At 40.3% G+C, this 26,407-nt stretch overlaps 1 protein-coding gene across 1 annotated transcript in view; it reads right to left on the bottom strand.

The window, feature by feature from the left end:
• Nucleotides 1-26,407, bottom strand: part of OTOA (otoancorin) — a gene marked incomplete at both ends in the record, with an annotated part of 45,086 nt that overhangs the window by 5,206 nt on the left and 13,473 nt on the right. The window contains 14 exons of the mRNA XM_082313988.1: nt 3,393-3,585; nt 5,489-5,586; nt 7,035-7,171; nt 7,573-7,715; nt 9,149-9,304; nt 13,405-13,592; nt 17,172-17,301; nt 18,454-18,547; nt 20,729-20,919; nt 22,304-22,439; nt 24,329-24,402; nt 24,911-25,028; nt 25,412-25,467; nt 26,067-26,207. Of these exons, the coding sequence (XP_082170114.1) occupies nt 3,393-3,585; nt 5,489-5,586; nt 7,035-7,171; nt 7,573-7,715; nt 9,149-9,304; nt 13,405-13,592; nt 17,172-17,301; nt 18,454-18,547; nt 20,729-20,919; nt 22,304-22,439; nt 24,329-24,402; nt 24,911-25,028; nt 25,412-25,467; nt 26,067-26,207 (1,855 nt within the window). The remainder of the gene's footprint in view (nt 1-3,392; nt 3,586-5,488; nt 5,587-7,034; nt 7,172-7,572; nt 7,716-9,148; nt 9,305-13,404; nt 13,593-17,171; nt 17,302-18,453; nt 18,548-20,728; nt 20,920-22,303; nt 22,440-24,328; nt 24,403-24,910; nt 25,029-25,411; nt 25,468-26,066; nt 26,208-26,407) is intronic.

Raw genomic sequence — 26,407 nt, 5'->3', positions numbered from 1 at the left:
AAAAGGTGCAAGGCAGTTTGCAGCGATAGTAGCTCTTTGCTCATAAAATGCAAAACTAAAGCAGGTAGTATTATCTGTAACATCACGTCACACTTGCCAGGGTTAGTTATAGGCAAAGGCAGTTCCTAGAGCAGCAGATTGCTAAAGGGGGAGAGGGAACAGGAGGGGTGAAAAATGGCCATGCTCTCCCTGCCTACTTTGCCAATAACAAAGCCCTGAAAATCAGGTTGGCTCCTGCTGCTGCAGGAATTACAGAATATATGGGACTGTGGTGGGAGCTGTTATTCCCAACAGCAGCAGCAGCTAACATTCACCCTTCCCCCAGCAGCAGCAAAAGCAGCAAGCCTCTTCCCTCTAGCTCTGCCTCTCAGTCCCACTCCTATTGCCTCCCCACCTGTAGCACAATTTCAATTCCACTTTCAGTGCTGAGAAGCTAGATGTAATGTTTGCCATAAAGAAATACAAATACAAGTTTGCAAGGCATTTACTACAGTACAGCCCTAAATGAAAAAGCTAAACTTTTAAGTCTATACATTGCCTTTTTTAGTCTAGAAAAAAGACTTTTGCAATGGCAACAGGGAAAACTGTACATGCATTCCGTGTTGAATGACATCAAAATGTATGTTCACATGCAGAGGATTTTTAATATATCTGTTTTTTCCATTGTTTAAAATACTGAGGCGTGGCATGAAAAACATTAGACATGCAAGTCATATGTTGATAAAACACATGAAAATATTTGTGGTTTATAATTATGAGAAATTAGTTATTATAGAGCTTGTGGAAAGTATTGGACTGACAGTCCTGGTAGTATGTAGAGCCAGTGAACATTTTCCCCTTACCATTCCCAGGTGTACACTTCAACCCCGCCTGAAGTGAAGGGACTATCTCACAATGAACATAAGCAGGTTTCCATGGAGCATTTTGTCACGTACAATACTAATAGTATTGCCCATGCCCTCTGTGTCAACAGTTCTGTGTTGAATACATACAGCCACGGGGAACTACATTTTGTACACGTGCTTAAATTATAATAACACGTCATCACTTCTTATCTGAGCAGGATTTAAACCAGCAGCCCAGAGATGAAGTTATTTTATTGCAACAACAGTAACTTTTAGTACAGTTTCTACTATGTCACACGGAAGGATAGCCTCTGTCCGGAGGAATGTACACTCAAAGCACAAGAAGAAAACCCAATAGATGGATACAACAGCGTGACCAAATTAGCCAATGTAAAAAGCACTGGGTACAATACATCAGCCTCCAAATAACAGTCACCTGCTACCTGTCCCCTAGGTCATTCAGACTCTTCCCTAACATGTATGCATATCTTTCAGTGATATTCTCATGAGACAGATTTTTGAAATTTGTCTGAAGTATTTGGAGGCATCCTGTGTTACTTGTTAATGGTAAAGGTAGGGAAAGGGGATACTTCACATCATGATTGCAGATGAAAGTGTTGCCTTTAAGAAACTAATCACTTTGTACTGAGGCATCTCAGAGCCTCTTGATTCTACTATTCATGCTGAGCTGCAACTCTTTGTCTCTAGCATCTCCTTTGTAAGCTCCAGGACACTGAAAATCAAAAAGCGAAGAAAAATATTAAGCCTTTTGCCATACCTTGATTTGCAGTCTTAAAGACTAAGTAGAACACTTAAGCATTCAGTTTTCTTAATTGGAATTTATACTTTAAGTCCACCAGTGCTCTCGTTACATTTTAGCCTCTCAAAATGGTAAAATCCAATGAAAGTTAATGGCAACATTCTTTTAACTGGAGATTATCAAAGCAGTTGTGGAATATAATCTTATCAATAGACTGGAACAGGCAAAATACAGATTAATACCAATATCATGTTCCAAATAACAATGCAGTAAAGGATTGGTGTTACATGGAATTTTAAATATACTTTTGTTAAGGTTGGCTTTACAGTAAAGATAAGATAAAGTGCTTTCCCCTCTATTAGAGCCTAAGATAGTCTAACAGAGGTACAAGACACCTTTGTAATACAGAAAAATTATTCAGGAATTGTTATCTCTGTATTCAAAGCAGGAAGGGGGTCCCACAGTCTTTCACCCTGTGTTGTTCACTGTTACAGGTGAACTGTTTCTGTTATAAAGCTACCTCTTATTGAAAATATAACTTACCTCAAGCTTAACAATCGTGGATTCAGAAAGGCAGGTGCACTGTAAACACAGCACACAACCAGATGCCGAAGCCACTCAAACAAGGGGCACCTGAAAAGCAGAAAGCATTATGTCTTAGTGTCATGATACAGTTCAGGTCTGGTACAGTCTTATCTACACCACCCCAAAGAGGTGCAGCAAATTCCAGCATCTGAATCCTAATTGCTTTCAGCTGCTCAAAAGATGACACCGGTCAGAACGGTCACTTCCAGTTTAACATACACAGGTCTAAAGAGAAGCATTTCATAGGGGTGGTACTCACTAGAGATAGGAATAATGAACGAGAAGCTCAAGAACTCAGGTGATCTTTACCCTGAAAACTCCTCCCTTTAGCACATGCGCAAGGGAGCTGGGCTGAGAGCACCGCTCAGGTGCTTCTGGGAACGTCTGCTCTAATTCCAGCAAGGGCATCATAGCAATTTATTCCCCCTTACTCCCATTTTAGTAGCTCAACATCCCTCTCTCTTCTTCAACAGCTTGTGTCTCGCTGGTGTCGCTGGAAACAATATTTGCTGTCTGATAGGGATAAGTTCTCAATGTTGGCTTGACTATGTGCAAACTCTCACTCATTGTAAAACGTCCATTAACATACTTGCCAGCGTAACTTGCCCAGTATAAACTGCAATATGGAGAAATAAAATGTTAAACCACCAAAGCGTAGGTACTAATAGGCTTTAATTGCAAATAGGATGGGAACAGCAGGAAAAACTCTTCAAGGGGTCCTACAGTCTAGATAAAGATGCTAATCCACCCCAGCACTACCTCCTTTCCCACTTGCAGCTCTGCAAACAAGGTTCTCCTGCAGATAAAGGTTGTGATCTGAAGGTCCAGAGATGGAAAGCCCTGCCTTAAATTTAGGCAAAGAATATGGGAAAGAAGGAGAACGAAAAACTTACTGTTTTGGACTACATTTTACACAAGCTAGTGCTTAGCATAGTGTAATGCTTCTGGAAGCATATAGCTGCTAATGCCATCTGACAATCTTCCTCCATTATCTCTTGCCATGGGTAAATCCAACAACATCCTCACAGTTTGTCTTGGTCAGGCATGTGATTTGAGGCATGAGTTAAAATGTTGATCAGAAAATTCACTGTAACCCACCTTCAAAATACAGGTTTGATTCTGGTGGATGCTGCGAGACTGCACACCCCACTGGTGTGTGTGTACTTCCCCTCTAAGCAGGAGGACAGAGTGACTCTACTCACTGCTTGGAGCTGGGGTTTGCACCACCTGGGTAGCGCTTGCACCAGTTTCTGTCTCTGGGGCGCTTGTCCTGGCTCCGTCCAGCGCCAGCTGAAGGCTCTGGAGCTGCGATGCATTCAGATGCTCACGTTGCGATCTGGTAACCATGGCGGCATTTTCAGGGCCCAGGTTTGCTATTTGTTCTGGGGACAATGCCTGGGAGTAATAAAAGACAGAAAAATTGGTTTAGGCTGTCAATTATATAGGGCAGGTAAGGAATCAGAAGGCAGCACTGTCTTGCATTTGGAATGAGGGGAAGTAGCCTTCAACATTGTGTTGCTATAAAAGAGCTCAATAGAGCTTAAAAAAAATACTCTGCATTCATTTACTTCACTGACCACTCATCTATCTTTCACCCTTCTCTTTGCTGCTGGGATCTGACAGCTTGAGAAGCTTTCTATGCCAACACTGTATTGGACACTTCTTCAATATATCGCTGGAGCTTAATTTTCCAGCCATTTCTTTTCTGATTTGTTCAAAGACTGATGACATTGTGCATCCTCTTGTGTTTTCATTCATTTCCTCTTACATCTGCTCCCAAGCAACCTCACTTGAACCTATGTTTGACCTTTGATTATAGTTAGCAGTACAGCAATGAGATGAAAAAAACCATGCTTTAATCTCATTATTCAATTTTCTCTTTTAGACTGAAAATCTTCTAAGTTAGGTCATATTAAAGCTTGTGTTTAAAAATGAAACATGGCAATCATAATCTTACAGTAATTATCTTATATCACATAGCAATTAACCAGTTTGTAAAGCCTGCATGTATTGGGCATGCTGGATTGCTTTGATTCTCGTTAACATTCTGCAGTCACAAGAATTTCAGCCCTCCTACACAACATGCCGCCTTTGCTGCAACAATTCTGCATCCAGGTTCTACTTTAGAAAGACTAAATTCCCCTTCCAAATAAGTCGGACAATGGAGCAAACCCTTCCCGATTTTTCATTATCTACCAAATGGTGTGCTCTTTTAAACTGAGTAAACTCATGTAAATGCCTACAGGTCCAGAAATTCTGAACTGAGCCTCTTCTTAACTCAATTAAAGTCCATAATACGATGTAATTTTTCATAAATCAAAATCTGAATAATGTATACAGCCGTAAAATGAAGTTATAAAAACCCCATGTAAAACCAAAATCTGCTTTGAATCTTTCAAATACAGAAAACTGTTCCGAGAAGGTGCCTATTATTTGTTAAGCACATTTTGTAGTATGATTACTATTATTACTAACAAAAATGTATGCTATTTGAAAGAAATTCTACAAGATGCCATAGATCTTCAGTTTTGTCTGTTTTTCAAAGAAATAGTTTCACTAAGGACATTTCAGGCTTATCTAAACTGTCAGTGGTACTGTGCAGAACAGCTAGTGTTCAAGGAGTTTTTCTCTTTTATGGAAGCTGACAGAGTTAACTATCTGTTTAGTTCATCTGTCCATAAGTACATTGCTTGCCTGAGCATCTGAAAGAGACCAGCCTAGGCAGAATATTAATCTTGTCACTAAGTCAAATAAAGTCTGGGGCAATGATCTCAAGATCCATGTTCTAATTTCTGGTCCACATTGCAAACTGCTGTAATTAGATGCAATTCCTTTCCGATCCATATCTGCATGTACAATCTGTTTTTCAGAGCTAACTCAGGAGCATGTTGCCAGATTTTAGGATAATAAAAAAGCTCTTACATAGTCAGCAGAGAAATTTTAGCTATGATAGCATCCTTGCAAACGTTAATAAACAGAGAAGAAAACTCAGATCTGAATACAGTGTTGGAAGAAAGAGAATCCATTCCTTGCTGTCTGACCCTAGATCTTTGCTTTTTCCTTGGGACGCATTCTGAAGAATAAATAAAGCTTGTCTAGCATATTTCATGGGTATCACAAATACAGATGATATAGCTGAAAGTTAACGTTTCTGACCTTTGACTACCTCTCGCTTAACACACCATAGAAAAATTCTTTCTGAAACCCACAACCAAACTATAAATCAGTGCTGCAGTTTATTTATACTAGAGTAAAAACAATAGAAATTTGGTTACTTCTTCAGTAATTGAGCTCTTACTTGGAAAATTTCAGGAGGTATATGTCTTATTGCTATTGGCTGGAAATACGGCATCAAGTTTTTATCAAAAGCTTTTAATTCATCCACATTCAAACCACCTAAAAAAACCCAATAGGAACAGAACTCAGTTAATATTCTTTTTATCAGATTTATTTTTAGGCTAATACAAATTTTAAGCGTTTATACAAAATATCCAATAAATGAGTTACTCAGTGTGTTATATAGAGAGATACTGGTTCTTTTTTTGTTTTGTTTCTTTCATTATATTCCAACATTACAAATCATCTGACCTTAACCATTGGTATGGAATGCACTCTACCTGCATTACTTTAGCTTGGGAAAGAGACAAAAGAGACAATGATAAAAATCAATAAAAATCAAGAGCAGCGTTATTAGGGAGTGCTTGTTCACAGCTTCTGATGTGAGATTAGGGAGCGTAAGCACGCAATGGGAGTTACTTAGTTACTTCTTCACCCATTAGGTACTCACAGTGTGGAACCATTGCCGGAGACATCGGGGATGCTAAAATTTACGAAAGTTCAATGCGCAGTTAAACAATCACAGGGAAAAAAATCCATGAACAAAATTGTGTGTGACCTCTGGCTCAGGAAGTCTCCGAGGCTGTGAGAGCACTCTGGAGAAGCACCGCTCCAGGCTAACCCTGCTCTTTCACTCTTCCCTGGGCAGCCCCTTCTGTCCAGCGTTGGAGGCAGGATGCTCGGTCAGCCAGAGCACTGCTCTGACCCAATACGGCCACTCTTGTAGCAGCGCCGTTCACAAACAGCGACTGGGTCTGAAATCCTGGTTGGTTGTGCCCTCCTTGATTTACCATTTCCAACTTTACAGGACCCAAATGGTTTCAAGCAGTGCTCCCCAAAGTCGGTTTGAGCAGATTCAGAGAACCTTATGGAGAATACCACAACTTTTCCTTAGTGCTAATGGAATTGCTGCCTTCGGCTGGGGCTGCACAGCTAGAAGGTGCGTCCCCTGGGTGGTGGATAGGGGATCCCTCTCTGGAGGGTGCACCGGATAAAATTGAAGAAGGTGCCGTGAACCAACACAGCCTAAGGGAAGGCCACCCTGACAGAAAAACCACTGGCCCTCCAAGTCATGGGGGCTGGGCAGGAGGCCAACTACCTCCTCCCGGAAAAAAAAATAAAAAGTTGCAGAAACGACGAGCATCAAGTCGGAGATGGAGAAAATCAGTAATGAAGTGAGGAGGAGGAGATGGAACTGGATCGGTCATGTCCTGAGGAAAAAAACAACAGAAGACTGCGCTGTGGCCCTTGGGACTCCAGAGCACGCAGCCGCAGACCGATCGAAGTGGAAGAAGGATGTTCGCGCCTTGTGTGCCTCCTGGCACTGAGAGAATTCGGATCGGATCGGAATGGAATTGCTGGATGTCCATCCCTGCAGGTGACTCCTCTCTGGAAGAAATGGTTTTTGCCAGTCTAGCAAAAAACTGGCACTGCTACCTGAACCTGTCTCTTAATGCTTAATAACAATGCTTCAGAACCATCACCATCTGGAGTCTGAACTTTGTTACCTGCTATAGTACCAATCTCCTGTAAAACAGAGCCGTTCCAGCTGGTAGCAGTACCAAACACAGATTCTGTCATCTTCTTAAATTGTCTCAGAACAGAGGTGCTACAAAACATCAGGCCAATTCTTGCAACAGCAGCACTGCAAAAGGCAACAAGGTTAATGATACATGCTGCAATTACATGCAATACTAAATATGCCCGGAATATACTTAGTCTGCTGTAAGAAGACTGTAAACCCATTTTCAAATTAAAATATATGTACACAAACTGCATACAAATGTTTACTGCTTTGAGCAAAAAACTGCATTTCTCAATGTGATACTTAAATGGTGGGATATAAATGGCAGAGGAAATGTAAAATAGAATATAATTTAAACAACTGGTGTATGCCTTCCATAATGGTTACTGCCTTTCTAAAAGCATTTAAAATGTAAAGAAGTGTCCTGTAGGCTCTGGAAATCTTGAAGGAAAACAAATTGCACAATACATTTTATCAGTAGAGATACTAATAAATATTTCATTAAGTATCAAATGCAGTACCTGAATTCAGCAGTCCTTATGGACATGATTTCTGTGGAGTTCAGAGCACAGAGAATAGCTCCTAATCCAACTAAATCAAAGCTTTTTAGTGTACTGATCGTCTGGCCAGAGTCTTCTAGAAAACCTTGCAAAATAGACCTTGCCTACAAAAGCAGTAAGATATTATGCATGAACAGAGTAAACATAATTGAAGGTTTTGTTACTAGAAGCTCAAAATCTTACCAGAAACTGTGGACCATATATAATCCTGAGCCTCCCCAATGTAATTAATTGGGAGTTTTGCCGTGGCCTTCAGGAGGAGCACTGTCCCCACCTGTATGTGACGCTTAAACAGGGCGCTGTTACACAACCACTTCCCAAGGGCAAGTGAGCTGAAAGCACTCTGCACCTCTTCTGCCGAGGCCACAAGGAAACACTTTGCCAGAAGAAACAGGCGTTGAAGCACCTAGCAGAACTGCCCAATTCAATTAAATTGCTAGAACATAAATTACTCAAGGGATCAACATGAAATTTTTAGTTTTTCTAATACTCAGGTTGTCTTGTCTTATATAAGTGTCACATATAGGCAGTGACCTGTGTTTAGGATTATTTTTCAGATATGAATGGAATATTGCTACCAAAATGCGTTTGCAAGCCTAAGTCATTTAGGATGGTGCTCATCCTAAACTAAACACTTAAAAATTGTGTGTCTAGCTTAAGCCTGCCGCCAAGGCATCCTCCAAAGTCAGTGAAAGAAACATCTTCCAAGATTTCCTAATCTATCCACAATGCTGAGCCTCAAATGACTAGCTTAAACTAGGTGTCTAACTTTTAGACAACTGAAGTTAGGCAGGATGAATCTCTTTTAACTAGCTATTCTTAGTGACAGCAGGAAACCTCAAAAGCCAACTAGTATTGTATAAAATCCTCCCAAGTGCTCCCTTCTGAGAGTGCTCTTCAGAACAAGACTCTATTAACCAGATTTGTGATATTCTGCCAAAGCTGGCTGCAACCATGCCAGCATCTGTGCAACCGAGGAGCCCTGATGGTATGGGTCACACAGTCAGAAGTATGCTGCCAGTTGCATATACAACTAAAAGCTTTTAACTCTTATTACGAAAGTCTCACTGGCATAACTAGAAGTTATTCAAGGAAAGGAAGATGAGAGGAGCATATCTGTTAATAACTTAGGCTTCTAAGGCAATGGATGCTGGGGTTGGGGGGCACACTACCTCTTCAGGGATTACTCTTAGGAAGGGCTAAGATCTCCTAGCAGTAGTGTCTATTCTGGGGCCAGTGTGAGAGGAGCTGCTGACCTCTTTCTACTACTGAGTGGGCAAGCGCTAAAGAATACACTAGCCACCACCACAACTAATATTGATTGATGTCCTCTTGGCCATCTCACCAGGGAAGCCAACAGCCAGGCAGGCATCAGTGCTGACCTACCTGCCCACTTTCCCTGGGGTGACAGCTGCAGAAAAGCAGCAGGGAGTAGCATGGATTGCTGTATCTGTTCCCTAGGCGATGCCAGGACTTCAGTCCCAAAGGGCACGAATCCAGAGCCTTTCGCCAGGAGTACATTCAACAACATACTTGCCTGGGTAAGAGTCCATTCTGTTTGCTGACTAAGTACAGAAATGGTGTCGATAGAGTGCAAATCCAGCTCTTCGATTTCATGTTCGGTGAGTGCCAGAGCAATGCGGCCCAGGGAAACAATATGATAACTCTTCCAGTCTGGCAGCGATCCCCAAACCTTTAGAAGAGATTCATTAATGTCTGTTAGATCATTATGAATCTTCCTCTACATACACCATTGTCAAACCCTGTGGTTTTAAAAGTCCCTATACCCGAAGTATGCCTCTTTGCACACAAAAGGCAAAGCTTAGGTATTGTGAAGGTTTTCTAGGTTCTACACTAATAATGGTTAGTTTATCTAAAAATGCTGCAATTTGTACAGCTTGAGCTTGTTGATAAGTCAGCGCAGGGACTGCTGGAAGTGTTGCTGTAGGAGCAAGTACCACTAAAAACAATAAAAATGTGAGTCTGTGCTGAGATCCACACTGTTACACCACCGTGAAAGCAGTGCCTGGACTACCCAGGCTTCTACACCAGCTGCAGTCGCTCCGGTGGAGTGACTTTAAATTGCTTTCGCGACCAGTCATTCTGGCTCGGTCATTGACGAGGAAAGCAGAAATCGAAGTAGAGAATCGGGTAATACAAACAAATAGCCAATTCCTAAAGCTCTGATTTCTAGTTTGTGTGTATACAATATTAAAAAAAAATAATTTTAATGTGTTTGTACAGATACAGTTAAATCTGTAAAGCTCTGTAAAAACAAAGAAATAAGCAGGGGTTCTTCTATACCAGTCCCAATGTATTTAAACTGACAAGTTCCACTGCTTTTAACTTTAGCTGTGATATAGTTACAGTGATTCAAAAGCTGTCACAGATCAGCCCTAAGAAAATTTTGATTTCAGGAAAAGGTCTGCCTGAATAAGGAATAATGAAAGTCCATCAAGAGCTGAATTTGCAGAGGCCAGAACTGTCAACTACGTTTAGTTGGAAATGATAGAAGATGGTAGTCAATGGTTAGTATCTCTCAGGATGCGGCCAATTGTCTTTACAGAAAAAAGACACCGGGTTTTGGCTGGAGGAAGAAGTGACTTGGACAAGACAGGCACACATTAAAAAAAAAAAGCTCCCTTTAAAGGTCTCGTACTTCAGCAACTTTGCATTCTGTCAGCCAATACATGACAGTTTTCTAGCACACGATTGTGCTGCTAACTCCACATAGGAACATAAAACTAAAAGCCCAGTCCTGGGCTAAAAGTTAATCATTCATGCTGTCTGATTCATGGAAATATTTTTTCCATTTTCAGGACAGCTACAATTTAACTTTTGTTCAAAAAAATTAGAAAGGTCAAAGCTAGTAACGACTTGCCGAAGGAATATCTCTGCAGTTGCCTACTAAATAAGTGTTTGCACCTTCAGATACATATGAAGCTGTACAACCTGCACAAAATAAAAAAAAAAAAGGGGCCAGATCTCCAGAATAAGATACTCCTTACGCAGAGTTGCAGACTATCTGCTGTTCATACCAACGTGCATATCCAACACAGAGCGGCCTCAGGACTGCCAAGGCGCTTTTGTCCACCATGACCCTTGCGTTACGGATTTGTTTAAGAGATGCTTTGCTGGACCTGTACCTCCTGACTGAGTTTCCACTGGATCTTTTATGTTGGTTTTACGATGTCATAAAGAAACAGAAAAAGGGTCTAAGCCTGGGAAATTTCAATCTTTTCCAAAGAAAATAGATAGTAAAAAGCATTAGCCCAATTTTAAAGCTCTTAATTCTCTAGCTTAAGAGATATGTGAAACACATGCAGTTAAAAATGTCGTGTGTCTATTTCCTGATCTAGGTCATAAACTACAGAATTTGAAGTACTTCATAAATAGTATTATCCAACAGTGCTGGATGAAATCTCAATGATATAAATAACACAACACATGAAACTGAAACACTCCTTTGTCCTCATTCACCTAGAGACTACAGATCCATACATCTGTTACTATCACAGAGCTTGGAGACCTTCCACTTACAAGTGAGCTAAGCTTCTTACTTTCATTAAGACACAATCTGATAACTAGACTTTTTGAATTAGTTTGGGACCATGAGTAGTACACAGTTTCTTTTAGGGGAAATCAATCAATTTAGGAGAAATTAAAGCTGGCTTAATCAAACCTTTAATCAAAGATGCCCTTTAGTTAATAACACAACAGGATCTTATGCACATAATTTCAAAGAGCTTTGCCTGTACTACCTGATTTCTCATGCTTCTTGTTCAGTGTAATACCATGTTGCATTTTGCAAAATAATATATAGGAAGTCTGTCTTTGTCTAGCAGCAATCTGTCTTACAAACACTCACACAGACAGAATATGCTTTCATTCAGTGCACTACAGATCTGTATATCTTTGAACTGAATATAGCTGGGATAGGAGTGTATTAACTTTGTTGGCAATTTCTCTACAACAGATATCACTCTGCAAGTATAGCATTATGTTGCACTGCTGTAAAATATTTTAGTTCCCACTATCTCAGATGAGCACTGTTTTTATTTTCTTCTAGAATTATATTTTTTTTCCCTTTTCCTACCCACGTCTCTGTGCTGACAGAGGGAAGCTGTCTTGGGAAGAATGCATTTGATGCAGGAGAATGCTGTCCTACTGCAACAAGGCACCAGAGACAGAATTGCAGAGTCACCACCTGCTTTTGGAAGTCTGGTTAGTGCCACTTCTCTTCAAGCACTTGCAGTTCAGGAGCTTTAGAAGCTGAGCTTCGCTGCTGAAAACTGCACTGGTGGCCTTATCTAGCCAAAAGTCATGGTCAGCTCCACTACTCTGGCTGCAGCTGCTGGTTTAAGGAGATGCTGCCCAGGTCCACCTTGGCCCCTGCTCCTGCTTTCCTCCAGGTCACAGCCCTCAGATCTCCAAGCATCTGCACTCGTACTACTTGCAGCCAACTGCACTCAGAGATGCTTCCTAACCTCATTCTGTCAGAATGATCTGATGGAGCCTAAAAAGGACTTTTAAAACATTGGATCATTTTGACAGAATGGGATTACAGGTAGCTAGCCATGCAGAGATGGAAGCAGAGAGCAGATAACCTCCAGCAGATGCTGGTGACAGGAAGCTGAAGATAGGCTGGGGATGGTAATCTCTTCACCTCTGAGTTTTCTGCAACCAAAACAGCGTGCCTGACTGCACCCTAAGGCTTTTCCTTGCTGAAACAAAAGTATGTTTGGGACAGTACCTGTTCCCTGGCAGTGCAGGCAACCACAAAGCAGCAAGAGGAGGTCACCCCCAGGAAGGAGTGCAGCACCACCAACAGGGATGGAGCGTGGTTGGCCTTCCCTCCCAGCCCACAGGTGGCCAAGGCAGTGCTGCTCGGAGCCTAGACACCTTGCTGATGCTCTGCCCCAGGCACAGCATGCTGAACTGCACCCAACGCAGCGCTCTGCCCCGAGTACTCTAGCACAGATCCTGCGCTGCAGTGCCAGACAGGGAGAAGATTTAGTCCTGGCCTCCCACCCTGCTGCTGCAGCATGGACATCAAGTACAGGCTGAGCCCAGGGCAGAGACCTCTCTGAGGAGCTCAGGAGGAGCTGCACTGCCACACTCTGAAAGAAAGAGGTGCCAGCGGTGCTGCCGGAGTGGTGAGGAGAGCTGAGACTGCAGCCCTGTTCCTCTCCATGAATCTACCGCCTGGCAAAGATAGAGGTCTTCTCTCTGCTGTGTTTCTGTAACTTGCACTCAGCAGTAACATCCTAGTAAAGACAGGCTAAATGCATGTGGCTTTTTTTCCTCCCTAAAATCTCCCACTGATGGGTTTATCCCTGCCTGTGACAAGAAGGTGGGAGAACGAGCTTTATTCAGCTAATAACAGGCTCTTTCAGTCAGTCTGGTTTTACACCACTATAAACTATATTTAACGTTGATGTAGACAATTTAACACTCTGAGCTTAATTCTCAGCAGGCCAATCAACAGCCTATAGTACTGCTTGCTGATTTTTCATTTATGAAAGAAAAGTGAGAAGCAAGCAACTGAAAAGCAATTCAAAAGTAAAAGCACTTAAGTTTTTCAGCTGCCAATAGCTCAGAACTACTTGCCTGTTGACTCTAAAGCAAGGGCAATAGTCTTCTATCACCATCTCACATTATTTTTCCAATAAACAATAGATATCCTTGCAGCAGTAGTGACATTGCCATAGCACAGTTATTTTAGAACTGCATAGTTCAATAACAGCAAATCAAATTATGGATTTAATTTTCCTTCACAGACAGGATAGTTACCTGCTTGGCTTTTTCCTTCAAGGCAGTAAGCTGGGAGCTGTTAAAACCTGAGACAGTCCCAAGAAGTTCCACATTCTTGTCAAAAGTCCCTGCATCCATGCATTTCAGTTCCTGAACTGACCAAAAGACATTTGCTTCTGCTAATTTAATAATTTCATCTGAAGAAGGAGCTCTGGTTCCCAGGCAATCTGGAAAAAAAGTCAAATAGCAAGAACTTTCTCCAAGGAGACTGAAAAAAAGAAATCAAAGCCATATAGAGATTTAAGAGGGTGACAGACTATGAATTAACTGCAGCTGATGTGATGTTGATAAATTAATTATCTTGCAATGAAATAATTTCTTTAAATATTTACATTGTTAACATCCTGGATATAAAACTAGAATTTGCCTAACTTGCAAGAAATTTGTTATATTCTTTGTCCTTCAAAGGTAGTGCATGCTGGAAAAGAAAATAGAAGCAGACATATATTTCAGAACAGTTACAATATAGGATGCCACAATAAAATTAAATTCTGGATGTGTGCAGTGAGAGTAACCAATATCGTGCAAGTTTCTTTCAAGTCTAATTCCCTAAAGGCATCAAAACCCAGGCAAGGGCTTATTTTGAGGTAAACCCACCATTCGCTGGGAGCCTTGCTTGAGGAAGAATGAAATGCAAATCTTTGGGATGACCGGGGTGGAAGTCTCTGTATAGCTATGTCATTGTTCACAAAAAAAATGTTGCAGCTGAATAAACTTCTCCACGTTCAAACAGCACATATGTGAATCCAGCTCAACAGCAAAGTAACAGACACAAGAGGTCCTTTTACTCTGAAATACCCTGACAAAGATGTATGTCTTATAAGACTTGCCTGACATTTAAACAAGGTGAAGACAGAAGCTAGATGTGTCGGAGAAGCACAGTGCTTGTTCTTTATGTCAAGCATGTTGTTAAAATGTCAGGATTGAGAGGGCTGTTCACTTACAACAGAACTGTTTGGACAGAAAAACTCCATTTAAAAATCGTATTTATGGTCAGGCTCTGGCCATATGCATGATCAAACGAGACAGTTTCCATTGTGTGTTTTTACAAATCCTGGGTTTTGTTGGCATAATCTACCTCTACTATTGATGGAAAGCAGAAATTAGAATCCTAATGTGGTTGCTTTCTGCTCTCTCTCCTGTCACTGATTTAGGAAAACCTTATTAAATAATTATCTAAACCAAATAATCCCTACATGTCTTCAGATACGGTCATTAACAGTAAAAAGCAAGAATTTCACAGATGCTGTGCCTGAGCTAAGCTCCCCCAGATAAATAAATTCAAGCGAGGATGTACAAAGTAGATTTGTACTTTGAAAGGAGGCAGAGGAGGGATTTATTTGCATCAAAGGAAGCTGCAGTAGTGGGTAGAACACTGAAAAGATTGAATCTGTTGAGCAAACGAAAATGTTGTTCAGCTTCCACTGTACCAGCTGATGTTCTGCTCTCCCTTTACACCGCCCTCTTGTGAAGCTGCATTGTTTCACTTTCCCCTGCTGCAAAAGGTCAGCTTTTATCATGTAAATACTACCCATCCAGACACAATGCAGTTCCCCTCCCCAAGTCATGAAAACCTAATATTTTGTGTTCTTGGAAAAAACATTGATTTGTAACACACCAGATACATCGGTGCAATTACAGAGGGAAATACTAATTAGACTCCTGGCTTTGCTTCCTGTATCTGATGCTACTTCACTCTTCCTTTTGCTGTATAATCACATTTAGTTTGATGAAGAACATATTATATATATAACACATAACATCTCAGTGCTTGAGGTAAGCAACTTGAATTCTTTTTCCAGCACTGCCACTGCTTTCTGGTTGCATCTCAGACACACGATTCCTGAGTTTTCCCTCGTGTGTTCCATCTTGCCTTAAGCACCACCTTTGTTTTTATCTTGATGTAGACATAGATGTAAGAACTCTCACTGGTAATTGTTACTGCTACTAACATCAGCTCACAACTGGACTGCGGGAAGTGTAAAATAGCAGGTTGGTAGCATGAAGAGCATCAGTGTTTTTCTAGAGCCATTTTCATAACACTCAATTTTCTAGTGATTTACAAATCAGCCATAAAACTTCATTCCATATTGAAACCACCGTGCGAGTTGTGTGGCATTGATAAGATTATGTTTGGTAACAGAATTTCAATACCACACTTGGACTGCAGAAGTATTTCTTAGACTAGCACAAACAATCCTTCAATTTTTCATCTCCCAGACTGCCCCCCAGCTGAGCTTGTGTACCCCAAGTGAAGAATGAAAAGCCTCCATAGCCTTGGAGCGAAGTTATCCTTTGACAAAGATCCTTAGCTTCACTGGCGGGTTTATATTGGTCTTGCAATGCAGATGAGACAGCTGTGCAACTGCACTGGACATGAGTTAGCCTGATTAGAGAAGTCTTTGGGATTCACATTGTTGTGATCCAGAGGCCTAAAAAAGCACATGTAAGGACACAAGCATACTGAAATACCTGATGCTGAACCTTTAGTCCTGCGGCCCATGTCTAAAGGAATATGATTTATGATCTGATGGTTTACTTGTTCAAGGAAGAGTGAATTTCATGCATACAGATTGACTAATACTATGCTATTCCACCAGCTCGATTCTGCATTTTTAGAGCATGATAATTGTGTAATGACTCCTCTGATCAACAGAGGTCATGTTTTTTTTCAGGCTATGCAAAAATACAACTCTGTAGAACACCCTCTGCCTCTTTCTGTATATGAATACAGCGTTATCAGGACCAAATTCATTCCCAGAGACACGTAATCATCATTCAGAGTTGCTGTTATACAAGCAGATGGATTTCCATGGTGGCTCAGGGCTTGCTGAGAGCTTGGACCTGTATTCTGTTAGGCAGAGAACCAATGGGGAGATTTTCAAAGACATAAAGGCAGACAGTACCAAACTCCTTGAAATTGTTGGGGTCTAAATTCTCATTAGTGCTTTCAAAAGCCTCCCCCACTGCAGGGTTGTTTTCCATGGCACAGGATGGCACAGCCTAAAAATTCTGCCTGGGTGAATTTCAAGTAAGAGAAAGGATACAGTTATTGTAATAATAGAATCTAGTCAAAGTATGTACCTTATACAAAGAAAATGATCCATTTGTCACCAGAGATTCTAATAGATTCGTTTGGTTGCTAATTAAAATACCTTTTATATTATAACAAACTCTACCCATTTGGACAGAGAAAACACAGTGCCACCAATGTCAGATTTAAGAATAGCCGAGTCAACACATGCTCATGTCTGGCAAAAGATTAACTATGTGCAATCTTTTGGCACAACAGTAACTTGTCACCTTTGCAGCTTTTTAATACAAGGATTTTCACTTAGATTACAAAGGAAAGTAAAAATAAAGAAAAAAGTAAAACTAAACAAAAACCTCCAATTCAAATCATTCATCTTTTTCCTTTGTGCACTCAGGAACATTCCAGGAGATGCTTAGCCATACAATCCTGTAATGAAATTAAGTGTTTCAGTTCAATTTCAATTCAGGGAATTTAGTGTTTCAATCGGTCAATGCATGAGACAACTACGGGCAACAGAACGAAGACTTTCACTGTTTTTGCTAAAAGTTTGAACCTCTTTAGGTTACTCAATGCTTTGCTTTTTACTGTCTGATTTCTCAGAATGCATTTGATGACAAGGTGAAACAAAGTCTGTTTGAACTGCACCATCACAGCCCAAAATGGCACCACTGTAAATCTGGCCCTTTGCACAGATACCAGGTGAAATACTGACCGGGTCTGGTGAGAGATGATTCGATGTTGGCAGTGGCATTGGAGACAGATTCAAACACAGTTGATAGAAGCTCTTCAGCAGAAGAAATTAGTCCAATTGTCTTTGCTATTTGTAAAATGATATCGGGGAACTTCAAAGGGAAAGAAAGAGTAAATAAGCATTCTTTCTCCCTTTTAAAACAAATCAATTTGCAGAGAAAGACTTGTGCAGACCTCAGCAAAGTAGGGGATAGTAACAGCTCAGCCTCTTTCCTATTTGTGCAGATGTTTCAGAAGAGGAGAGTAAATTGGCTGCTACTGAAAGGTCAACAGCATATGTTTGAGGGGGAAAAAATTAGAAACAAAGCAAATTCTGAGTGGTTCTCCCTCTTGTATGCCCTCTCAGCTTCTGGCAACACCTGAGCACTGCCTGATTGGAGTCTGTGTCCAGACCCTCCTGTAGCAATGAATGCCACCATTTTAGTATATGCAGTACAGAAAGTACTTAATTTTGTTTGACTTAAATTTGCCAGATAAGTGTAAGAATTGACGATAGGGACCCAATTAAATTATGAGAAATAACTTTAACCTGTTCACCTTTTTTAGGCTTTTTTGACCTCTCTCCTCCACCCTGCTAGACACCTTCCTTTCAGTTGAAGAGTCCTATTCTATTTGGTCAATTATAAGCATTATCTCCTGAGGAAAAGTTGCTGACTGTGCTCACATATTTCTGCTGAAGAATGAATTCCTCATTCCAGTATAGTTTACTCCTATACATAAAAAGTATAAGATTATAAGAACTGAAGAGGGCAAAGAAACTATAAAGTGCAACGCTGAGGCTATCAGTTATTGTTATGTGTGCTACGCTGGCCCTAGGGCAAAGGGCCACATGAGTAAATGCTAATTTGATCAGTATGATCCCATTATTAACAGGATAAGAAACATAACTTTTATGGATGAAGGCAGGGAAATGGAGGAAACAACACTGCAAGGTGTAAAGTACTAAACATGTTTGAGTCTGCGTCACTATAAATGCACCATTTTTTTTCCTACATGATAATGTACAATTAACATTGTATACGTGCAAATAATTGTTTATATTACCATTACTTTCAAGAAGAAATCTTAGAAATTTTGATGGAGTCAAGAATGTGTGAAACATTAACACATGGTTCCTTGCCAAGAGAAGTATTTACCTAAATAGTTTAGCATGCAGGTTACATGATTTAGACTGCATTATTACATTCACAAATCCAGTTTCTAACATTATCTTTTACAAATTTAAAAATTATAATAAAACATACCTTTTCAGCAAGGACGTTTAATTCCCCTTTTGACAGCAAAGCAATGAACGGTCCAACATCTAATGTTGTTTCAGCTGTCCAATTGTTTGGGGAGCTGAAGAAATATTTTGGAAAATTATATTAATGAAGAATGTTCGCAATCCAAATTATACTAAAACTTCGGAGTTTTTTCTAGTACTGTATCATATAGGAAACAGACACTTTTATGCCAATGTGATGATTCATGCTTATTAACATCAGATTGCATTTTCTCATCTCTCTGTGATATATAGGGCATTAGTGGAATTCTCAATATATTCAGAGAAAGCCTTCAAATATTGTGGTAACCAAGCTCTCTCTCTCCCTCAATAGTCATAGTATTCTCAGCATTACGGTTTTCAAGCAAGGAGAAAGAATAATTTTTTTAAAAGAAAATTTGCCATTTTCTATCAGGTTCATACTGCAAAAGTAGTCTGCAAAATGGTATCAAAAGAGAATCAGAAACCTCATAACCAAACCAGAAGCCATCCTTCTTCCAAGAATCTTATCGTAAGGACCAACGTGGCTAACACTTCAAGCAAGCAATACTTGCCAGTACTTGCTTATAAATTAAAAAAACCCAACCTCCTCTGTTCCAATATTTACCTATTTGCAGGTGTACAGGGGCTGTTTTTCATTGGTGTTGGGCAACTATAACTTTCCCTGATGTCAGCAGGAGCTGTGGGTTCTCAACATTTCTGAAAAACTGGTCCACGCACACTTAGGAGAAGTGGACAGTTTCCCCCTCCTTCTGAAAAGACTGAGTTCACTGAACAACTCAGGAAAGTAACTCAGTGTGGCACCAGTCTGCTACTAATGCTGCCTTTTTAAAACTAAGGGACAGAAACATGAAATATAGGTGATGGAACAGAAGATTTAAATCTATACCTTATTATCTCTGTATTTTTACTGTCTGCTATTTCATTCATCTGCAACGTCAAGAGTTATGGAAGGCAGATCTAACACCTTGGAGAGCCACGTCTAATGACACCTATGCCATTTCTGTATGAGAGATCAATTCTATGATAGGTACCATATCTCTTGAAATAACATGCTAAATTATTTGTAGGAATTTCAGGTCTTAAAAACTAGGTTCAGGTTCAGTTCTGAGTGGTGCTGGGTGTTTCAAAACGTAGGTAGCTTAGCACTATGCAGGTTTGGCGTGTTTGTTTGATACAAATCTGACAAATGTTAGCCAACCCAGTTGGTGGTTGACTTAAGAAAGCACTTGGATAACTAATTTTCAGCCTGAAAGAGCCTGAAGAAGATGGCAGTAACAGATCTGTTACTAGTGCATGTCCTCACAGAAAACTTTATTTGGTTTGTTGCTCTACTATGAGGATGTTTGACTAGACAAATATTTTCAAAATAAAATAAAATAAAATAAAATAAAATAAAATAAAATAAAATAAAATAAAATAAAATAAAATCTTATTTAGCACAGTGTGTCATGATTCAGTAAAATGGATCTGTATCAAGATTAATGCAGGGATGGGATCTGGTGGAAAATATAGCTATTCTATTACGAGAAAAATGCTGACTACAAGGAAACTGAATGAGCAATTAATATGATTAGGTGGATCAAGTGACAGACTTTGGGGCTGAAGGGATGGTTAGAAACTATGCATTCAGTCTCCCTTTTCAAATGCAACATACTTCTAAGAGACAACATGAGAGAAACAGTATATTCTTGCCAGATAGAGGACAGCTTTGTTTTTTGCACGACTGATAGAGCAGTGTGGTTCCAATCAGCCTCCTAATCGGAGTCATTAATGACATCTAACATGCTATTGCTGCAGTTGGTTGAACTTTATATCCCTCTGCTTCTTCTCTAGCTCTCTCCCATTGCCACAGGTGCTTGCAGTCTTTTTTTCTCTTCTCACACCAGCACACTGAGTATCCCACTTCCATTTTCCCATTCATTGCATTCCTGCGCCATTCTTTGCCTGTAACACCCTTTCTCTTGCCATGTCAGAGAGTCTGCTTGCCTGTGCCTCCTCAAACATTACACTTTCTCTCCTTTTCCTCTGGGACTTAAGTCATGCAGGGTGCCCCTGTGGTTGTATTTTGTTCCACAGTTACCACGTTACACTCAAGAACAGAAATGCCATTCTAGTGGACAGAGACCCCAAGCTCAGCCAGTGATAGAAGTAGCTTGATGTTGTTTTCATTGCTGTTCTATCTGGGCAAAGCAAACGGTTGGTATTTGCATGGCTTAACCATCAGCATAAGCAAGGTGGTCTGTCTAATACCTTACCCATATAACTTGAGGAGTTTGTATTTAATTTCAGTCTTCTGCTCGTGGCTGAGCTGTTGGCAGAGTTTGAATTGATGAAGGGCTGTGGCCATTGCCTTCAGGGACATTCTGCCATGCAGAAAGGCTGGTGGTAAGTGGCAGATTAGATTTCCAAGTAGGTCAACATCATATTCATCAGCAATGGAGCCGTTCTGAAACAAGAAGCATTTACCTTGTTGGCAGAGCTAATCTTGGCTCTTGCCCTGTATCACTCAACTGCATCAAAACACATTTAAGCTCTGTGACCCTTTAAGGAACAAAGACACAACAGTTTGCACTGGCAACTTAATCTACAATTTCTGCCGAGACTGCTTTATACTTTTTGCTTTTACCAGTGCAACTGGTGATATTTAATAAGCCCTTATCAGAGCTTTCAGTGTATTCTTTATTCTATTTTGAAGCACACATAAAAAATAATTAAAACTAAATCTCCTGCCACAATCTCTATGTCCAGGTGACCACCCAACACCTGCAGAGGTGGTGCAGTTCTGCCTGGCAGCAGAGCCCTGACGTGGCCTCTTGTGGCAAAGGGGCCACAAGCTCTTGCTGTCAGAAGGCTTAGCTCTGAGGGGTGTCTCAAGCAGCTGCCAAAACACTAGGGATTATAGGGCTGGTTAGTATGTATAAGGACATAAATATTCACAGCTACATCAAAGAACTAGTTTCCCCTAAAAACTGGTGACTGCTGCAGCTCCCAGACAGCAGAAGTCACAAAATCCTCCCAGTATCACCACCTCTCCCGTGGAGCTTCGTGTGCCACACACAGCTCTAAAGGAGTAGCAGTGCCTGGAGCTGGGGGGAACAGTTCCAGGTGCAAATGGGTCAGCTCCAGGCTCTCCCGGCCAGTTCACTGTGGTCAGCAATGACATTTCATGAGAACACTTCATAACATGCATGGAGTCAAGGAAAATTGTTGAGAAAGCTATAAAAGGTTTCCTTAGGCAAGGAACAATAAAATTGAAACAGTACACCAAAAAACCATAAGAATACAGATGGGTAAGTCAAGACCTTATGTAGACGGTGACTGACATTAGTGTATGAAATGCAGTACAGTAATTAATATGCGCAAACAGAACCAGAATGGCTGAGTTTGGAAGGGACCTCTGGAGGTCGCCCAGTCCAACTCCTCTGCTCATCAGGGTCACCTACAGCAGGTTGCTTGGGGCCCTGGCACTAAGAGCTTCTCTGAGCTAGGTGATAGTCTGAGCTGCTCTTGCTTGTGACGATGAAGAAACGAGCATGCTGTGTTATTCCCTTTGGGGCTCTCAGAGTCCATCAGCTCTGGTTTCACCGCACAAACACAGAGCAGGAGAGCCTCTGTCTCAGGTTGCTGTCTGTATAGAAGAGACCATGAGCTTGCGCATGCAGATCGGAGAGTACAAATAGGCAGGATAACTTCGTGGTGCACCGCATGACAATAAAGGGAGAGAAAACTAATCAACCACTCTCACTTATTTTGGAATTGTCAGTGGCTAATTACAGATTACTTTTTTTGCAGCTTCCCCTCCACTGCTGACCCCTCCTAGCCATACCTACCAAGCACTCCTGTAGTTTTTGCAGGACAGCGTTCTTTTTGTGAAGGCTTGGATTCAAAAGGTCCATCTCAGTCTTCCCCAGACTTTCAATGAAAGGGACACACAAAGGGCCTGAGACATACTCCAGGTACTCAGTCCTGAAGAAAGAATTCAAATGGTCTCAGAATGTAAACCTGACCTTCATACACCCATAACCACACCCACAAAATCTGTGATGACGGAAAAATTTAGAGACTAGTCCAGACTTGAAAATTATAAACCAGCCAGGCCAGAAAAGTTGCAATCAATCTACATGTTATTTTAACTTACAGCTTTTTTTTGAGTTCATCAGCACATCGACCTCACTTCAAAAAATGGCTAAGGGTTATAAATAGCTGCAAGTGGATGAAAGTGCTCTGAGATGCTTTAATACCATATAGAATCATAGAATCGTCAAGGTTGGAAAAGACCCTTAAGATCATCGAGTCCAACTGTTAACCTAACACTGCCAAGTCCATCTATACCATGTCCTCGAGCACCACATCTATCCGTTCTTTAAATACCACGTCTACCCGTCTTTTAAATACCTCCAGGGATGGAGACTCAACCACTTCCCTGGGCAGCCTGGTCCAATGCTTGACCACCCTTTCAGTGAAGAAGTTTTTCCTAATATCCAACCTAAACCTCCCCTGGCGCAGCTTGAGGCCGTTTCCTCTCATCCTATCGCTCGTTACTAGGGAGAAGAGACCGACTGCCACCTCGCTACAACCTCTTTTCAGGTAGTTGTAGAGAGCAATAAGGTCTCCCCTCAGCCTCCTCTTCTCCAGACTAAACAACCCCAGTTCCCTCAGCCGCTCCTCATAAGACTTGTGCTCTAAACCGTTCACCAGCTTCATTGCCCTCCTCTGGACACGCTCCAGCACCTCGACATCCTTCTTGTAGTGAGGGGCCCAAAACTGAACACAGTACTCGAGGTGCGGCCTCACCAATGCTGAGTACAGGGGCACTATCACCTCCCTATGAAACAAGACTCTCTACAGTTCAGAAACTTTTCCCTTTTCTCCTTTTTATGAGGAATAATTCTCTGATGAATGAAGATGTAGTGGGTGGGTTAAGGACAAGTAGTTTTAGAGCAGGCTTCCTTTTTATCAAAGCCCAAGAAGGCCTGCCAAATTAAACAAAATGATGCTCTTCTCCACCCAGAGTGGCAGGCAGCCTTTGCAAATAACACCACATCCCAAAGCTGCACAAGCCTAGCCTTACCAGGGTTTGTAGACAAGAGCACCAGCAACTTCTGATGGCCCTGAACAAGCAACATGCAATTGTTGGCCAAATAACTTGGTGCTGCAGTTTGTAGAAAGCTTTGTATTAAATTTTTTCTATTATTATTTTATTGTTTTTAAATAGAGTAATGCCTTTTCAAACAGAATCCTTTTCTTTTCTTACTTTTTTTCAATTAAAAATATTCCATGAAAATAATAGTTCTCATTCCCTTTTATCCCTTTAAGCATGTAAGAAGAAAAATAAAGAAAAAGGGGAATTAACAAGTTGTACAGTTCAGGAGTTCCTATCAAGATACATTACTATTCTTTTTCTAAGGAAAAAGGCTGTCATTGAATATTACTTGGCTATTTCCATAATGCAAAGTTTTGCTAACTTACAAAAATGTCTTTAAACACACTGAAATGTTTTTAACCATACAGAGCAATAAGTATAAGCAGCAACATTACAAGCTTTTTCATTGCTGCCACACCACTGCACCGTGATTCAGTCTGTGCACAAAGCACTTCATGGGGAACTGATTTCAAGGATGCAAAGGAATCCACAATTTTGACAAAAATGGGCTACACTAAAAGACATCAGGTATTACCAACTTTCACTTGACACAGATTTTGGCTACAGTCAGTGACCACTTTTTATAAATTACCATTTCTTTGAACCATCAGTTTTCTCAGGACTGAAGAGGCTATTAAAAAAGCACTCAGAAGGACTACTCTGAATGTACTGCTACGAATGCAGTAACTTGATGTCATAAGATGTAACTTACGGAAGGACCAATAAGAGGAAGGGAGGAATAGATGCATTGGAGACTTTCCAAAACTTCCAAGCCCAACAATTAACCTAAAAGCAACAAAAATTTAAGATTTTAAACATTTGGAAATTTTGAGGAATAATGAAAATATGGTTTGTTTATTACAGCTTATAAATTAGCATATATAAAACTCTGCGTATTATCTTCAGAGAGCATTTTTCTTTGGCTTTTTTAAAGTAGTTTAGAGTTTTATTTTTGTAGACATCAGAGATGAAATATCCTATATGTGGGTGCATGAGAGCATTTGTATGTTTTCAAAACTTATATATATTTCCAAACAGATTACTCACGAATTAGCAAGTTAGAAGGACTGTAGAAATTTCTTGCAATTTGTAAGTGACAAATGAAATTGTCAAAATGAAGTATGATAACAGATGAATTCACATATAAAAGATTTAAATGAAATATGTTAACAGACAAGTTCACACACACAAGATTTTGAAAAAAAAGAAAATAGAATTAACCAAATTCTAATTCACCTACTATTTGGATATTGGGTAGTATGTTTATGTACACAAAGTCTTTTTTTGGTTTTACCTGATAGGGAGAAAGCAGATGAAGATTCTTTTCAAAGAATTTTAAAGTGTTTAAAAAAAAGTCTGTGCCCATACTTTCAATGAGTTGACAAGTTACTCCTTTCACAAGCTGTCCTGTGCTGATAGGAAAGGCAAAGTTCAATCTTTTGAACATTTAAGCAGGATCTAGTCCTTACTCCCCACAACCATGTCCTAAGATACAGTTTCTTGACCACCTCTCTTTCCCCTTTCTTGTAACTGAAAGGCTATTGAAAGTAAAAATGTAATCAAATTGAAAAGTATTGACTAAGCCCTAAAATACCAAAAGCTCTGCAATACTTTGATCCAGATTTTGGATTTGAAGACCCTTTTTAATGAGGAAGGTGAGTTATCCTGTGGTACCAAGGAATGAATAAACATAAGACAGTATAAAATAACCACATAGTGTTTATGTTTACCTCAAAGTCGCTCTCATCACAAAACTAGACCTAAACTCCGTTTCAAGAGAGACTATCATCCATACCTTAGCAGGTCAACAGGATAGTTTTTCTTAGACAGTAATTCATACAGATACAAAGCCTGAAAGAAAACCCACCATATTTAAAGTTAAGCTTCGATAATTCAGGTGTAAGAGGCAATAACTACTGCAAGGTTTTTGTATGCTTAACTCTCTTAGGTACTCTAAAGGCATTTCTATGGTCCAGTTTGGCCAACCAAAAGGTTTGGCATACAGTGCTGAATTTCTTCCTCACAAGACAAGACATCACTGACTGGCACTATGGGATGATGTTAAACATGTTCATGGCACACACCCACAGAATAATTTAGGTTTGAAGGGACCTCTAGAGATCATCTGGTCCAACCTTGCAACTCTCTGGACACAGCCAAAGGGCTGACTGTACCTGCAAATGTCTAGAATACAGTACTGGACAGAGAAAATTTATGTGGCAGAATCTTGAAGACTTTTAAACTCAGCATATTAATGCTTCCCTTTCTGTAACACTGTCTTGTAACACTGCCTAGGCTCTAAGTGACCTCTGGTTGTTTATGTTAAGATGTGTTTGGGGAAGTTCCTTCCTTTTACCTATGTTCCTTGAACACATATGTATTACAACACTTTTCCTATTCTCCCATCATACAAAATTGCAGTGGAAGGCAAACTGCATAATAATTTTTACCTGGCTTCTTCTTAGTTCTTTTTCTTTCATCATTGAAGAATTATATCCAGTCTGCTTCCATAAATCAGAAAGAGATATTTCCTTAAAGAAAGATCCTTGTATATCTTTGACTGATGAAGAAAAATCTCCAGATGCAGCTATCTAAAAAGAGGAACAGATAAATACATGGCATTTCAGAACTGATGCTTAGATTTACAGGATTTGCCCTTCTTTCTATTCTGTGTAATATTTCTCTTAAGAGGATAAAGGAAAAACATGTCAGTATTAAAAATGCCACAGGACTAAGCAAGAGACAGCCTTCAAAATACACTTGGTGTTCAGAAAAAACACTGGAAACATTA

The sequence above is a fragment of the Platalea leucorodia genome, assembly GCF_965183815.1.
Source record: "Platalea leucorodia genome assembly, chromosome: 5".
NCBI classification, from domain to species: Eukaryota; Metazoa; Chordata; class Aves; order Pelecaniformes; family Threskiornithidae; genus Platalea; species Platalea leucorodia.
This window is presented reverse-complemented; position numbering and strand designations above follow the sequence as displayed.